Source organism: Elephantulus edwardii, unplaced genomic scaffold (genome assembly GCF_000299155.1).
Source record: "Elephantulus edwardii isolate Elephantulus edwardi_28Jun2011 unplaced genomic scaffold, EleEdw1.0 scaffold00032, whole genome shotgun sequence".
Lineage (NCBI taxonomy): Eukaryota > Metazoa > Chordata > Mammalia > Macroscelidea > Macroscelididae > Elephantulus > Elephantulus edwardii.
In genome coordinates, this window is record NW_006399782.1 from 4,675,024 (window position 1) to 4,687,979 (window position 12,956).

The 12,956-nt window shown below is 40.1% G+C and overlaps 1 protein-coding gene across 1 annotated transcript in view; it reads left to right on the top strand.

Moving 5' to 3' along the window:
* Positions 1–12,956, top strand: part of SLC12A8 (solute carrier family 12, member 8) — a 238,333-nt gene that overhangs the window by 185,092 nt on the left and 40,285 nt on the right. The window contains exon 9 of the mRNA XM_006884300.1: positions 7,130–7,276. Within this exon, the coding sequence (XP_006884362.1) occupies positions 7,130–7,276 (147 nt within the window). The remainder of the gene's footprint in view (positions 1–7,129; positions 7,277–12,956) is intronic.

A 12,956-nucleotide genomic window follows, 5' to 3' on the forward strand; every position in this document is an offset into this window, starting at 1 on the left:
TTATTATCAATGCATCCTGATTGCATGTTCGATCAATCTCCGACTGTAAAAGTTGGTAGAAAAAAAAATAAAATAAAAATTAAAAAAGGTTGATAGAAATCTTCTATTTCCTCTTCTTTGGCTCTGGTTGTTGGTGCATATATCTGAATGATAGTGGTATTCACTGGACTTCCTTGTATGCGTATTAGGTGACACTTATTTCTTCTAGTGATGAAATTGTATGTAAAGGGCATGGAAAGAGGGAAACAATCTCAAGAACTCATGACATTTAAAAGAGAAGGTGATTCTCAGTTGGAGATTAGAATGAGGTGATGCATACTGGAAAAGTTAGACGGGAGGGGCTCTATAGTGGACCGTAGTCTAATGGTTCTAACTTCTGGTCTACATATTTGGGGATTATTTTCTTTTATAGGTAGTCTTCAAAGGAGCCATGGTGGTTAGTCTTTACCTGCTGACCAGGTTGATGGTTGAAATGCACCTGAGATGACAGTCTGTTTCTATAAAGATTGCAGCTTTGTGAAGTAATTCCATTCTGACCTATAGAGTTACTGTAAGTTGAAATCAGCTCAACCGATGTTAGTTTGATTTTGAGTTTCTGTAGTCTTAAAAGGAGTTCTGGTGCTGAATTCTGTAGCGTGTTGCCCAACTAAACAAAAGACCACCAAGTGTCTGTAGTTTAAATCTACCAATAGCTCCATGAGACAAAGATTAGTGATCTCTTTCCTTGGAACCCAATGGAGGATTGTTTTAATTTTGAATCTACTCAATGGTGGTGGGTGTTTTTGTGTCTTAAGGGGCTACATACCCCATTTAACATCACAGAAGCCCATGGAGCCAGGTCCTCCTTTGCCTATTTACTTTGAGGCCACATAACCTAGGCTAGAAACTGACTCAAAGAAATGTAACAAATGAGGTAAAAGATAAAGGGATGGTGAAAATTCATTTACAGGACAGAAGCAGTACTGGCAGCAAACTAGTCAAACCATTTGTTCAAGAATCTAGTTTGCTCCTAGTCATGAATCCTCCCTTTTTCAAAGGCATTAGAAGAGCTTCCAGCTGCCTAATGCTTCTGTGAACATCCGATGTTGTTGTTAGGTGCTGTCAAGTTGAGTACAACCCATAGCAAGTGTACGTATAGCAGATCTGAACCCTGTCCTATCCTGTGCCATCCTCAGACTTCCTGATACATTAGTGCCCATTGTGGCAGTCACTGTGGCAATCCACCTGGTCTAAGATCTTCCTCTCCATCACTGACATCCCTGACTTTTCACCTTTCTAAGCAGAATGTACCTCTCCAAGGAATACCACCTCCTAGCAACATGCCCCAAGTATGTAAGGCAAAGCCTCATCATCTTTGCCTCCAAGAGCACTCTGGCTGCTCCCTCTCCAAGACATATTTCTTTGTTCCTTTGGCAGTCCATGGGATGTTCAGCGCTTTTCTCCAACACCACAGCTCAAAGGTACCAATTCTTCTGTCATCCTTATTCGTTGTCCAGCTCTCAGAAATCCAAAACCTCTGTAAATGTTCATTAAAATTAAGAAAATAAATTTTTTTTAAAAAAGACCATGGCCTGAGTCAGAGGCACCTTAGTCCTTGAACTGACATTGTTACTCCTCAATAATCTGGAGAGGTCCCTAACTGCAGATTTTCCCAGTGCAATAAATTTCCTCACTTCCTGACTGCTGCTACCAAGGGTGTTAGCTGTGGATCCAAGTAAAATGAAGTTACTGACAATTTCAATCTCTTCTCTATCCACTGTGATGCTGCCTATCAGTCCAATTCTAAGAATCTTTGTCTTCTGATGTTGAGATGAAACCCATATTGAAGGCTATATTCTTCAATCTTATGCAACAAGTGCTTCAAGTCTTTGTTGCAGACCGAGGGTCCCAAAGAATGGAATAATTTTATAATTATTAATAATGAGACTAACAGCCAGGAATGAGATAGAGCAGAGAGCATAAAACAGGGGGCCAGCAGTTCTCGACTGAAGACCCCAAGTCATGTTTCTCTGTGTATTTATTGATAATCTGGGGAAGCAAATAACAAAAGGAATTTCTTGTGAATGAAGGCTCTATTTTTCTCTATTGTCAGCCTAATGCTCTAGCTCAGGAAGTTATTTCCCAGGAAGTAACACTCTGTAGGGGGGCCCTAGCTGTCTCCTGTCTGCAGGGAACAAACAGCTCATTTTCTGGGATCTGCCACAAGAGAAATCCTAACTTATAAATCTGCAATTCCTTCAATTCCTGAACAAGGATTTTCATATAATATAAAGTATAAAGTTTGGCTGCCCATAAGTCTTCCTCACTTTCATCAAGAAAAGTTGTGTCATCTGCAGTCTCCTCTTGATCTTGATTCCACGCTCTTCTGCATAGAGTCCACCTTCTCGGATAATTTGCTCAGCATACAGATTGAATAGATATGAAGAAACAATACAACCCTGACATGCTCCCTTCTTCATTTTAAACCATGTAGTGTTCCCCTGTTCTATTTGCTCAACAGCCTCCTGGTGTTGGTATAGGTTTCACATGAGCACATTTAAGTGCTCTGGGACTCCCATTCTTCTTAATGTCAGCCATAACCTGTTATGATCCACACAGTCAAATGCCTTTGCTTAGTCAATAAAGCACAGACATTCTTCTGATATTCTTTACTTTCAGTCAGGATCCACCTGACATCAGCAATGATATCCTTGGTGCCATGACCTGTTCTAAGTCTTACTTGAACTTCTGGCAGATCCCTATCTATGTACTTACTGTTCTCACTGTTTTTTAATGAGCTTCAGCAGTAGTTTGCTTATATATGAAATTAATGATATTGTTTGATAGTTTCCACATTCTGTTGAATCACCTTTTTTGGGAATGGGAACAAATATGGACCTCTTCCAATCCATTGGCCAGACAGCTATTCACCAAATTTCCTGGCATAGGCTGCTGAGCATAGCCAAGGCTGCATCTGTTAATTGAAACAAGTTAATTGGTATCCCATAAATTCTTGCAGCTTTATTTTTTGCAAATACCTTCAATGCAGCTTCCACTTCCTCCTTCCTTACCGTTGGCTCCTGTTCATGCAGTACTTCCTGAAACTTTTCGGTGTCTATCAGGTCTTTTTTTTTTTTTTTTTAATTTTTTTTGTTTGTTTTATTTATTGTTTTAAATTTATTTTTTAGTTCTTTTTGATATAGTGATTCTGTGTACTCTCCTTCATGTTCTTTTGATGCTTTCCGGGCCATTCAATGTATTTCCCATAGCATCTTTCAATATTGCAACAGCTTCAAATACTGAAGAAGCTGGATTCTGGAAGGTAAGTTGTTTTTACTTAATTAACAATCAGGTGTAAACGGTTTGTTTTGATTTAACTAATAATCAACTGCTTCAATATTTGAAGCCTTCCAATTTTTGTTATTATGTGCTGTTGAGTCACTTGCAACTTGCAGTGACCCTGTGAACCATATCCTTGAAACCTGCTCTATCCTGTGCCAACCCTTATTGTCTCTGGCACCCCCAACCCCATTACCCCAGTCATTGAGTCAGTCCATCTCATTGAGGGTCTTCCTCTCTTGTGCTGTCCCTCGACCCTCCCAAGCATGATGTCCCTCTCCAAGGACTGATTCCTTCTTGGAACATGTTCAAAGTAAGTCAGATGAAGCTTCAGAATCCTTGCCTCCAAGGAGCAGCCAGATCTCACCATCTCTAGGATGAACTTGTTTCTTCTCCTGGCAGTCCATGGTATATTCAATACTCTTCTCCAGCACCACAACTCAAAGGCATCAATTCTTCTGTTATCCCTTGTCATGGTTTAGCTTTCTGATGTATAGCAAGTAATTGAAAAGACAGTGGCCTGGATCAGGCGCACCTTAGTCTCCAGATAAGTTCTTGAAGAAAAAAAAATTCTCTGTCTAACCAAGAATCCTGACTGATGGTTTTCAATGGCAACCTGGAGCCAGAAAAGAGATCTTGCCAGGGACTAGGACTCCACTGTTGTAGCTTCACTCCACTGTTGTTAGGTGCCATCAAGGTGACTAAAACGCACAGCAACCCAACAAACAGCAGATTTTAATCTTGCCCTATCTTGTTGCATCTTTACAATCCCCATTATATTCAAGTCCATTGTTGTAGTTACTGCATCAATCCATCTCGTTGAGAGTCTTCCTCTCTTGCACAGACCCTCTATCTTTTCTATTTTTCCAAGGACAAACTCTACCTGATGACATGCTCAAAGAATGTGAAAATTAAGTTTCATCATCCTTGCCTCCAAGGAACACTCTGGTTGCACTTTCTCCACAATTTATTTGTTATTTTGGCAGTCCATAGCATATTCCATTTTCTTTGCCCACATCACAATTCAAAGGCCTTCCTCATTATTATCCAACTTTTAGATACATACAAAGCAATTGAAAGACCATGGCTTGGATCAAGTGCACCTTAGTCTTTAAGGTGACATCCTTGTTCATTAGCACTTTGGCGAAGTCCTGACAGCAGATATTCCCAGTGCAACATGTCTTTTCATTTCTTAACTGTTGCTTTCATGGATTTCTTTCTTTGTTTCTTTTTTTGGCAATCTGTATGCTGCCTTTTATTTCTTTTTTCAATTTTATTTTATTTTTTTAAATTTTAATGAAAGTTTACAGAGACTTTGGATTTCCATTCATTCATTGTTGCAACTCTCCTCCGTACCCACCCCTCCCCCCAGTTTACTTTTGTCTTTGAAGAAAAAAAAATTCTTTCATTGTTATAAAATCCTCCCCCCACCCCAGTCCACTTTATTATACAGTTCTTATTCTGGACTCTTGTCATGAAAATAATACCTAATCATATAAACAGTTCTCTTCCTCATCTGTTTCAATACAGTAACATTATTTATCCCCTCTTTTCTTAAGTTCCCCCCAACTCCAATGTCAGTCCCATTTTACAACTGTGGCACTATGCAGTATTTGTCCTTTTGTGACTGAGATATTTAACTCAGCATAATGTCCTCCAGTCACCCATTTTGTGTATTTCATGGGTTCCTTGTTTTTCAATGTAGCATAATATTCCTATGTGTGAATATGCCACAGTTTCTCTATCCATTCATTTTTTGATGGACACTTGAATTGTTTCCAACTCTTTGCTATTGTGAACAAAGCAGTGATAAACATGGGTGTGCATATATCTGCTTGGGTGGCGGTTATGGTTTCTTTAGGGTATATTCCCAATAGTGGAATTTCTGGGTCAAATGGTATTTCTATTTGCAACTTTTTGAGAAAGCGCCATACAGCTTTCCACAGTGGTGGCACCATTTTACACTCCCACCTAAGGGTTCCAGCTTCCCCACAACCTCGCCAGCATTTGTTGTTTGCTGTTATGTTCAATTTTGCTGTTCTTACTGTGATGAGATGATATCTCATAGTTGTTTTGATTTTACTTTTTCTTAGAGCTAGGGATTTTGAACATTTCTTCTTGTGTTTGTTTGCCATCTGAGTGTCTTCTTTGGTGAAGTGTTTTCATGGGTTTTGTAACTGTAGTTTTCATGGATGTTGATTGTGAATTCAAGTAAAATGTAATCCTTGATAACTTTCTTCTTTTCTCTATCATGATGTTACCTATTAGCCCAGTGGTGAGAATTTTTATTTTCTTGATGTTGAGATGTAACCTATATTGAAGGGGGAAGTCTTTGATCTTCTGAAGTAAGTGTTTCAAATCTTCACTTTTTTAGTCCACTGATCTATTGTTAAAGAAGAGAAGTTTTAAAATGGGCTTAGGAAAGCTTCTCTTGAGGAGGGGATAAGTGACAGAATTGAAAATTAAATAAACCCCGTCTGTGATAGTTAGATAAATGAGTTCTGGCCAACTGTGCCCAAAGTAAAATAGAATGGGAAAAGGTACCTCAAATAGAAAATAATAAAATGGAGAGACTTTCTTGTGAGTCCAGAGCTCAGGGGTCGGGAATGTATAGTTGACTTAAGACTAACATACCCATGGCAGCTGTCTGATGTTCCTGCAGCACTATTCTTTTTTTTTTTTTTTTTTAAGTACAAACCAAAAGAGAAGAACTATGTCCTTTCTTATTCCATCTGTTGGTGCCATGTGAGTCCTACGGATCATGGATTTCATCCATCCATCCACCCACTTACTCATGCATGCATCCATCCACTTACCCAACCAACCATCCAATGTCAAAAATACTAAGATTCATTTTAAGTGGAGACATTCTAAATCAAGCCTTCAGACTGGTACAGGAGAGAATGTAATAGGTGCTTTAACATCCATGCTAAAGTGTTGTGAATCAGCCAATGTTGTGAGGAGCATAAAAGATGGCCTACAGGATAAGAAGAAGTCTCTGTTGAATCTTGAAGCATAATCAGGGTAGAAAAAAATGAATAGATTAAGAGGTATGGCTAGAATTCCAGCTGTCAGAAAAATTATTCTAATCAAAGACTTGGAGTGTGCAGGGTATGGGGATAAAGGGGTCACAGGCCATAAAGGGTTTTGTGCGTTAGGTGGGGGGAACCATTGATATGTTTGCAGCAGGGACCCAACATGATCAGGTTTGAGTAGCGAGAGGGCACTCCAGCAGAAACTTTTAGGATTCAGAGTGAGGAGAATCAGGAGATAGAAGACTAAAGGCCGAGAACCTGGAAATCTTAATTTTCAGATTCTACCCTAGACCTACAGAACCAGAAATTCTGTGGAGAGGGCCCAGAAATCTAGCTTAATAAGCCCTTCAGGTGATGCCATTGCGGCCTATTTTGAGGACTACTGTGTGGCCTATCTAATGAAAAGATCAACAGTTCAAACTTTACCAACTGCTCTGAGTGGGGAAGAGGGAAGATGTAGAAGTCTGTATTCATCAAGATATACAACCTTGGAAATGCCATAAGTCTGTTCTACTGTGTCCTATGAGTTGGAATCAACTTGAAGTTGATTTTCGGTTTACGTGGCCCATAGTTGATAGTGAACTGTACTGACATTGTGGCTATGGTAAGAAACAAAGTGGGCCAGGGATGGAGGCTATTGTTCCAAGAGGAAGAATCTGGAGGACTTAGTGTGTGATTAAATGGGGTACATACTTGTGGGTGTGTGCTGCTGGGAGGGGACTGAAAGGGGCAATAGCAGGTCCTGACTTTGGTAATAGAAGTGTTTTCTCATCTAGGTCTCCTTAGTGGGCTTCTTGTTCCTTCTGGGCCTGTACATATCGTCTCTGGCCTCCTGTATGGGAGGACTGTACGGAGCTCCCCGGATCCTGCAGTGTATCGCCCAGGAGAAAGTGATCCCTGCGTTGACCTGGTTGGGACAAGGGGTGAGTGACCCTCAGTTAGTGACTGCTAGTTTTGAGAAATGTACTTTTAGCCATTAACTTGATTGTTAGTGGGAAAATTGCTTGAGTTTTTATCATTGAGTCATTGATGAAGTTCTCTGGGGTGGGACAAGTGAGAGTGTGGAGGTTGCTTTTTAGTGAAGATAACTTTGAGGTTCTCCAAGTTTACGACAGAAAAAGAGTTTCTGGGTAAGGAAGCAAGCTGGGCCTTACAGTTCTCTTCGCTCAAGTTTCTCAAGGTTCACCTTCCTCGAGGGGTTCGCTGTGTGGGGAGCCTCACACCGCTGGCCTCTGGGTTTTCTGTGGATCATCAGGAGCTGAACTCTCACCAATATAGTATAATTTGACTGAGTCATGGCTGGGCTGGTTAAACGAGATGTTTCTAAAATGTAGATGAGAAGACAGAGAAACACACTTCCTCCTAATGGGCTTTGAAAGCTGTTAATTTTGATCCTGTTGGAGAACCACAGGACACCCCACCCTAACACCTCTGATCCACAGTCCCCTGTTCTTTAGTGCACATTGGGGTGCAGCCCCACACTCACTTACTTCCTTTATCTTATTTTATATCTTATCCATCAGTCAGCATGGGCTCTAAGTGGGAACAGTTATTATCGTAACTTTCCTGTGTCTATATGACTTGACTTTTATTTTAATAAAATTTTGTTTTTTATTAGTTATTACATCAACTAACAACATTAAAAGGTATATACTGAGATATTTTACTCATATCGACGAGCCTTTCAATTTCTTGTTTGGCTTTATTTGTTGTTTTCATTTGTAGTTGGTTTGTTGGTTGTTGTGTGTGTGGTGTTTTTTTTTTACATTTAAATCTGTTATTTTCATATTAATCTATAGAAAGCATTCTCATTCTTTTTCATATGTGTGCTTGCCACAGTTTAACTAGCCTCCTATACCTTGACACTTGTATGGCTTCAGGGGGGAAAAAATCCAAAAAAGCAACAATGCTATAGTTAATAACTTGTGTGTGTGTGTGTGTGTGTGTGTGTGTGTGTGTAACTTTATAGATATATGTAATAAAAGGGCTTGATGGATCAAAGGGTAAATTCATTTTTTAATTTCAATAGATATTGCCAAAACATCTTCCATAGAATTGTATCATTTTGACTTCTCTAGTAATGGACAATGACCAAGGAGGATAGAAGGAGAATTGATGCCTTTGAGCTGTGGTGCTGGAGAAGAGTATTGAGAATACCATGGACGGCTAGGAAAACAAACAGATTTGTCCTGGAAAGGGTTAAACCAGGTGGCTCCTTGGAAGCAAGGATTCTGAGGCTCCGTCTAACATACTTTGGACATGTTGTGAGGAGAGACCGGTCCTTGGAGAGGGACATCATGCTTGGGAGGGTGGAGGGACAGCGCAGGAGAGGAAGGCCCTCTATGAGGTGGATTGATTCAGTGACTGGGATAATTGGGATGGGAGTGTCAGAGACAGTGTGATTGGCACAGGACAGAGCAGAGTTTAGGGCTGTTTTACATAGGGTCGCGACTCGACGGCACATAACAACAACAACAACAGTAATGCATGGAAGTAATTGGAATTTCTTTGGCAATAATCAGTAGTACCCTTTTATATTTGAGTCAGAAGAGCTCTTGCTTTATTGGACTCTGGTCCCTGCAGAAGTTTGTGAAGCTAAGGAGATTTCATCCTTGGATTCCATGCTAGCCTTCTAGAAAATACTACAGTATATATATAGGACTCTAGAAATCTCTGGTCAAATGTCTTCCATCCCACTTCCTATTACAGAGCCTCTTCTCTAGTCTGTCTTCTTTAGAGTCAGGATGTGGATTGAGGGTCCACTTGTGAGCTTGGGACCTCCCCATGGGGTGGCCTAAAGGGGAAAAAAAGGAGTGTCCCATGCCTGGAGTCTGTGCATGACCAATCCCTTGTGAGGCATTCTGAGGAAAATGGGGGTTCTAAGCCAGAACCTGGCCTTTCCCATGAACATCAAGGTATACTTGGAAAGGAAGGAGATGGAATATGTTTGACTTCCCTGTTTGTTAGCTTGGTTCATAATTGTAAATACATAGACATAGGGCGTGAGGGCCTCTGTGAATGCTCTTGCCAGACCTGACACGTATAAGCAGGTTATAGCGAGCCTGCCCACTGCCTGGCCAACTTACAATTGCTTCTGCCAATTGTAGGATGGGGACAGTATCTTGTTTATGATTTGTGTTAATACTCTTATGAATGAAGCTAACCATATTTTTCATCATATAAAAATTATTTCTCCCTCCACCCAAGTTTGTTGGCCTTTTTCATCTCAGTTTCTAGGATCTTTTTCTGTGTTAGGGAGGGTAACTCTTATTGTGAAATGTATTACAAATGTTTTCCTAATCTGTCACTTCATTTCATTTGAGTCTTTTTTAAATCACAACTTATTTAGGGAGCTCTGGTGGCCTAGAGGTAAGGAGTTGTTCTGCCAAACAGAAGGCAATCAGTTCAAATCCACCAGCTTCTGTATGAAAGAATGATTTGCAATCTCCTCCCATATGATTTGTTACCACTGTTGTGTGCTGTAGAGTCTGAACCAACCCATCACTGACCCTCCAGCAGGCTTTCAGAGGCAGTAAAATTGCCTGCTTTTCTCCTGAAGAGCTACTGGTGGATTCGAACCATGTACCTTTGCATTGGCAGCGCAGATTCTTACCACTAAGCCACCTGAGCTCCCAAGACAATTTGTCAATATTCTGAAATTGACAGAGCTATGAGTCACTTCTGACTTGTCGGCATAAAATAACAACATTTGGGAGGAGAGAGAAGAAACTTGAAAGTCTTTGAGAGATACCCAGCTTAAAGAAAATACATGAGGCTTATATGAACAATTTAAAGAACAACTATGAGCTGAATGCCTTTGAAACCTCCACCCAAGAACACTGCTGGGCCCCATTTGCCACTCCCTGCAATTCCCTTCCTGAAGAGAAATCCTTCTGTTTCGTTTATGGTAGCTGCTTTGGATTTCTGTGAGAATCATTTTCCTATTGTTGATTTTACTCAGGGGTCAGCCAAATTTTTCTGAAAAGGAACCAGAGAATAAAGATTTTAGGTGTCTTTTCAGGCCATATGATCTCTGTTATACCTACTTGCAACTCTGCCCTTATAGTTTGAAAACCGATCACAGACAGTACGTAACACATTCCATGACAATTTATTTATGGACACTGAAACTTAATTTCATCTTTCACAAAATATTGGGGATATTTTTCCCTTAGTGGTTTAAAAATACGAAGCCATTTTTAGCTTGCGGGCATGCATAAGCTGGTGGCAGCCCGGGTTAGACCTTTAGCTGTAGTTTCCCAGCCCCTGGTTTACTCACTATATAATAGACATCTTTAAACAAACTAGTTTTTGTCTGGTTTTGAATTTTATCTGAAAACTCAAAACACTCATTGTGATCAAGTCAAAACTGACTCATAGCTGACCCTCCACTGGGTTTCCAACGCTGGAAGTCACACAGGAGGAGACAGCCCACTTTCTTCTGTGGTGAATCTGGTGTATTCACCAGCCTCTGAGGTGCAGCCTTTAGTTTACAGTGAGCACAGCTCACTATAGACTAGTTCACCAGAGTTCCTTGTATAAATGGCATCATACTATATATTTTGTATATGTGTTGTTATGCACCACTGAGTTGTAACCAATCCATGGATGACCCTCCAGCAGGTTTGCAGAGGTGGAATTGCACAGGAGAAGATTACTCACCTTCCTCCTGTAGAACAGTTGATGGATTCGAGCCATTTACCGTAGCTTTGGCAACACAACTCCCTACAGTAACAGTAAGCCATCAGAGCTCCTTGTTGTGTATATAGAGAGACACTTATACATGTGCACACACACACACACACACACACACACACACACACACACACACATATATATTTTTTTTTCTTGGCATGCTTCATTTGCTCAACATATTTATGAGTTTCATACCTGCTCTCCCTAAGTAACAGCTTATTATCCCTGCTGTATATGATTTAATTAAGTGCTACATTTTTTAAAAAATCTATTTTATTGTTGAGGATCTGGGGCCTAGTCTATACAGCGTGGTGCGTTCCTAACTCAAAGGCTTTCCTGGTGGTTAGAATCCATCGGCTTCACTGTGGGAGAAAAATGAACAATCTCTTCTTGTGGGATTTACAGTTTCCAAAAACCTGCTGGAAGATCAGCTCTGAGTCAGTTCTGACTGGACTGCATTGAATTTTTTGTTCTTTATTGTTGGTGTACGGTTGGGTGTGTCCAGGTGGGGGCTGTTATGAACAGTGCTATAAACGTTCTTGCAATATCTTGTGTCTGTATCCTGAAGCACATGCAAAGATCTTCCAGGCCATGAGCTCATAAAAGAGCTGTGAACTCGTAAGGTACATATATCTCTGTTTACTTAGATAACACTAAGCTCTTCTCCAAAGTAGTTGTACTAATTTACACTCCTATCAGCAATGATGAGAGTTCCTATTCCTCAATATTCTTGCCAATACTTGACAATACCAGACTTGAAGATACTTGCAAATCTGACGATTGTCTATCTCACCATGTTTTTAATTTGTGCTAACCTGATTAGCAGTGATACTAGACTTTTTTCTTCACCAGTTTAATAAGCATTCTCTTGTAAAATTCCTCTTCAAATAGTTTCTTCATTTTTTCAGTGGGTTGTTTGTCTTCTTTCCAGCTGTGTTTTAGGAGGGCTTTCTATACTTGGGATATACATCATGTCTAGTTCTCTGCTTGTTATACGTGTTGCAAATGTCTTTTCCCATTTGGTGGCTTGTCTTTTAATGCTCTTTGTGATGTCTTTTGATGTGTTTAATTTTACCCATTTCATCTTTTCACAACTCGCCCTCGTCAAAGTCCAGCCTGGACCATCAAAGAGTTCTCTCTTTAGCTAACCAGGGACTCTTCTTTTAACTTTCGTTTGGCTTAACAAATATACTCCAAAGTGTGGTTATCAAACACAATACAGTTAATTTTTCTCAAAATATTGCAGGGATGATGCTTCTGATTGATAAAAATCTTTGATCCTCAGAGCCCCAGGACAATGATGACTTTGTCCAACTCTGGCTTCGAAAGTTGCCTTCTGTTACAACATCAGTAACAGGAACATACTTGTAGGGACACGTGTGGAAGATTCACGGACTAGATTTGAAAGTTGACAAAAATTGAATGGATAGAGAAGCTGTGGTAAAGTCACACAATGGAATACTATGCTCCATTAAAAAACAAGGAACTCGTGAAATATTATTTAAAATGGGTCACCCTGGAGGACAGTATGCTGAGTGAAATATCTCAGTCACCAAAGGACAAATACTGCATAGTGCCACTGTTGTAAAACAGGACTGACATTGGGCGTGGGGAGAACTAAGAAAAGGGGATAAATAATGTACACTGCATTGAAACAGATGAGGGAGAGAACTGTTTAAGAGGAATATATGATTAGATATTATTCTCATGATAAGAGTCCAGAATGAAAGCTGCATAGTGGAGTGGACTAGGCGTAGGGAGGATAGTGGAGGATTGTATAACACATGAAAGATTTTTAATTTTTTTTTTTTTTTACTTTTCAAAAAGGAAAGCAAACTGGGGGGCAGGGGTGGGCAGGGAGGAAAATATGCAGCAATGAATAAATGGAAATCCAAAGTTTCTGTACTG